This window comes from Cyprinodon variegatus, unplaced genomic scaffold (assembly GCF_000732505.1).
Source record: "Cyprinodon variegatus isolate N-32 unplaced genomic scaffold, C_variegatus-1.0 Scaffold124, whole genome shotgun sequence".
NCBI lineage: Eukaryota > Metazoa > Chordata > Actinopteri > Cyprinodontiformes > Cyprinodontidae > Cyprinodon > Cyprinodon variegatus.
In genome coordinates, this window is record NW_015150577.1 from 1,012,799 (window position 1) to 1,017,272 (window position 4,474).

The 4,474-nt window shown below is 37.2% G+C and overlaps 1 protein-coding gene across 1 annotated transcript in view; it reads right to left on the reverse strand.

Annotated features, from left to right (window-relative positions):
• Positions 1 to 4,217, reverse strand: part of ldlrad3 (low density lipoprotein receptor class A domain containing 3) — a 132,703-nt gene extending 128,486 nt beyond the window's left edge. The window contains exon 1 of the mRNA XM_015375720.1: positions 3,873 to 4,217. Coding sequence (XP_015231206.1) covers positions 3,873 to 3,924 — 52 coding nt within the window. The 5' untranslated portion in view covers positions 3,925 to 4,217. The remainder of the gene's footprint in view (positions 1 to 3,872) is intronic.
• Positions 4,218 to 4,474: the final 257 nt, after the last annotated feature.

Sequence of the window (4,474 nt, forward strand, 5' to 3'; positions counted from 1 at the left end):
CAATGGAATTAATTCCTGGAATATTTGATAACTGCTGCCCTTATAAAAACCATCCAAGTCTTACTTTGGGTACAGTAAAATGTATTTCACTTAGAATGAAAATGAAGGAACGTTAAGCTAAGTCACATTTTTAACATTTTCATTAATCAGTGTAAAATACCTCAAAAACTGTATTCTTTTGGATGAACTCTTTAACTTTCCATTGACTGTGTTCTATAAAAGTAGCAAGCGGAAGAATTCCTTATTTGGAATGGGTTTAAATTTGATTGATTGTTTGATTGATTGACTGACTTAATTGATCTCACAGTGGAGAAATGTACTCATTACATCAGCTAAAATATTCAAAGGAGAAGAGGAAGGTGCATGGGATATATAGAGTACGATATATACAGTGCATTCACATATGACAGCTTTCTTTTTTTTTATAGTAGGATTATAGTACAGGGTTAATGCACAGGGTGTTTTACAGGGTATTGCACAGGGTATAGAACTGGGTGTCAAATATAGAGAAACAGTTTATTGCACAGGGTATCAAATAGTAATTGCACATTATACATTACACAAGATATTGCCAATTTAGTGTCGCATTGCAGAGTTTTGGTAAATTTAGCCTATTTAACACAACAATCATAACAATCATATTGTTTGCTGAATAAGAAAAGATTCAACAATAAAAAATAAATGCTGCATGATTATGTTCATTACATCTAAGAAGCTCTTATATGGTTGAGATGTTTCTTGCTGTTATAACAATATTTTTGCAACTAGCAATTGGAATATTCAGTAAATGCTGTATACATTTTGAAAAATTAAATAAAAATGAAACTATAAAGAAAACAATAGAAAAGACAAAATAGAGCAGAAAGCTTTAAGAAATTACATATTTCTTTTTTGTATATGTGTTGTATTATATATTAAACACAGCCAAAAGTGTAAATAAAAAGGTTGATAGCAAATGTAATATAAGGAGCATTATTCAATTTGATGTGCGGATTGGTTAAAAACAGCAGGTTTAGGGCTTGAACTTCTTAGATATTGTTTGTTAATCTATTCAACTTCTAAATTTATTGATCGTAGTCAGAGGCGTAGCCAGAAAATGTTTATAAGGGTGGCCAGGCAATGACCAATGTAAACTGAGGGGTGGCCGAAAGCAGTTAGGTGCCAGAACCTCAGGGTCAAGCCAAAGATAAGACAAACTATACTTTCCTACAGCTTTTGCTAACAAATAGACGCATATATTTAAATATCAGTGCTTTCTAAATAACAGGTATAATAGATACAATTCTTTCAGATTTGAATTCTGGGGCAAACATCTTTTCCATTGTCATTACTTACCTACTTGTATCAATAGTCATGCTGCATAAAATTGATAATTACAAGTACTAATATCTACATAAATTGATTATTTAATACGTTTTTATTAAAATTGTTATTTATGTATGATTTCACTTGCAGAGACACGTCATTCTCTCTTTACCCGATATAACACAAAATCTAGCACTGAAAAGAGCGTGAATTCTGTACTTATCATGTTAGAGAATTGATGTGTATAATTAACCACAGTGTTTTTGTTGTCAAGTAATAATGAATATATGGAAAAATAGTAATATACGAAAAATTTACATGTTTTGAATATTCCACTTGAGAGTATTACTGCTGCCATCATCTGTATTAGAGGGGGGGAAATGGTAGGGGTGGCTACAGGGGTGGCCAATGATTGGCTAAGGCTGGCCCCCCATCTAGCTCCGCCCCTGATTATAGTAAAACTTAAAAGCAAAATTCTACATTTTCCTCCTGTGGTGATGAGTTTGTAACGCCAGGTCTTGCCACTGTCCTGCAACCTTTAGGATGCATCCATGCTCCAACACATAGTACCTCCTTGGCAGCAAGTCTTGCAAACAGCTGGTTGTTAACTATTTATTAGATTCAGGTGTGTTGGAGCAGGGAGTCATCCAAAGGTTGCAGGATAGGAGATGCAAATCCAAAGAAAGAAGGTTTAAATGAACAAAGTAGTTGTTTCTGCATGTTTATAGCAGAGGCGTAGCCAGAAAATTTTTATAAGGGTGGCCAGGCAATAACCAATGTACACTGAGGGGTGGCCGAAAGCGGAAAGGCACCATAACCTCAGGGTCAATCTGTACTGTTCCAACAGGAAAACTAACAAGCAAAACATCCGTATTTTCTAAATAAAGACAAACTATACTTTTCTACAGGCTTTGCTAACAAATAAACGAATATATTCAAACATCCGTGCTTTCTAGATAAAAGGTATAGTGGATAAAATTTTTTCAGGTTTGAGTTTTGGGGCGAATATCTTTTCCATTGTCATTACTTACCGACTTTTATCATTAATCATTCTGCATAAAACTGATACTTACAAGTACTAATATCTACATAAATTGATTATTTAAGTTTTTATTAAAATAGTTATTTATCTATGATTTCACCGAAGATGACATGCAGAGATGCATCATTTTCTCTTTACCCCATATAACTAATCTAGTTCTAAAAAGAACATTCTGTACTCATTTTTAATGTTAGGACATTGATGTGCATCATTAACCACAGTGTTTTTGCTGTCAAGTACTTGTTAATATATGAAAAATTGAAATGTTTTGAATATTCCACTTGAAAGTATTACTGTTGCCACCCACTGTATAGGAGGGGAAAAAATGGTAGGGGTGGCCACTAGAGGTGGGCTATACCGGGAATTTTTAATCGATACGATACCAAGTACAAGGTCAGTATCGCCGATTTCAATACGATACCGATACTTTTTCACATTTAAGCTTTATGTATTTATTTATTTATTGAGGCAATGAGCAAAGTTTCGTCTCCCCTCTCTGTTTCTGTAGCTTAACGTTTTCTTGCTCGTGTTGGTTTTTCATGTGCTTATATAAACTTGTGTTTCCACTGCATTTAACCGGCTTTTTACAAACCATACAGCTTGCGGATGTTTAATTTACATTATTAAAATATAGTCAAACGCTGCTTCTTTCCCCCTTGATGATTTTTCGCTCCGCTGCGGAGCAGCAGTTTAGTTGTATGTGTTGAGTGGAGAGAGGGGAGGGGGGAGGAGCAAAGCGATGGTCAATCTGCTGCAGTTAGTGCGTGCAGGAGAGAAGAAAAAGTATCAATCTTGTTTATATTGTACGATATCAATACCAAAGTTGGTTTCAATAGTATCAATCCTAGGATGTACATCTTGTGGCCACAGGGGTGGCCAATGATTGGCTAAGAGTGGCCATGGCCACCCCTGGCCCTCCCTCTAGCTCCGCCCCTGGTATAGCTCAGGTGAGACTTATTTATTGTGGTTAGGCATTTGATGTTGTAGTTACTTTATAAACTTGTAGACGCCTGATAATATGGATAAAATATCTAGAAACTGTTTCAAACTTGCATCTTCACTGGTTCCTGTTTGCCCTACAATGTTTAGTTTGAACCAGAGAGGTTTTTGTTAGTAATGTTCCAACCTAAAGTTTAATAAACTAACGATCAAAGTTATTTATTGGGTAAAACTGGCTGGAAAGAGTATAGATACAAGTATCAGCAAAAAGCTGATGTTATTAGTTCATTTGTAAACACAGAGCAGAAGGGAATAGATGTTTACAGTCAGTGATTTATCGGACAAGCTGCACAAACTGCAACTAAAGCCAAACTAAATAAATAAATAAAAATCCACTTCTGTTGACTTTGAAAACTTTTAACACTTTGGATCTTAGAGCAACATCCTCTTATGTCATTAGAGCAACCTGAGTGACGCCAACGGAGCAGCGGATCAGTTCTCCTCCTCCTCCTCCTCCTCCTCCCTCCCGCACAGATGCGTGTCTGCGCCTTGATAACAACCTCGCTTCTTCTTTGATCAGACTTACCAGCTGTTCTTGTTCCTGACCCCGAACCAAGCAGAAGGTACCAGATCCACATGGTGCGCCCACCTTTCCACACCCTTTGTTGGCCTGCTTTTGTTGTCCTGCCCCGCGACGGGGCCACAAACTGGGGACAGAAACAAAAAGGAAAAAAAAAAAAGAAAAACAAACTTCCCCAAAGCCGCAACTCCTCTAAAGTATAACTCCTTTTTTTATAGCTTCCGGCCAAGCGCTTTGATCGCTTGGTTTCGGATCTTGGGGCTGATCGGTACCGAGTTCGGTTTGTGGAAAAAGGGGGAATAGAAAGGAGGAGAAGCCGAAGCTGGAGGGGCTTCAGGCGGCGGGCGGACTGGCTCTGCTGTCGGTCTGTAGAGAGGGAGGCGGAGCCGGAGGCAGAGGGTCAGCGGGATGAGGGCTACAAAATAAATGAATGAAGAAACTAGAAATAAAAGTCACTGTACTGCAGCTTTAACAAGCAAGGAATAAAAAAAACAAAGTTTTCGCGTTAAAATCTGTTTTCCATGTAAAACATGATGACTTTCCCATGCCAAATCAGCCATATGCATTGACTTTAAAGTATGTTTACTTTGCACATCTTAATGAAACTT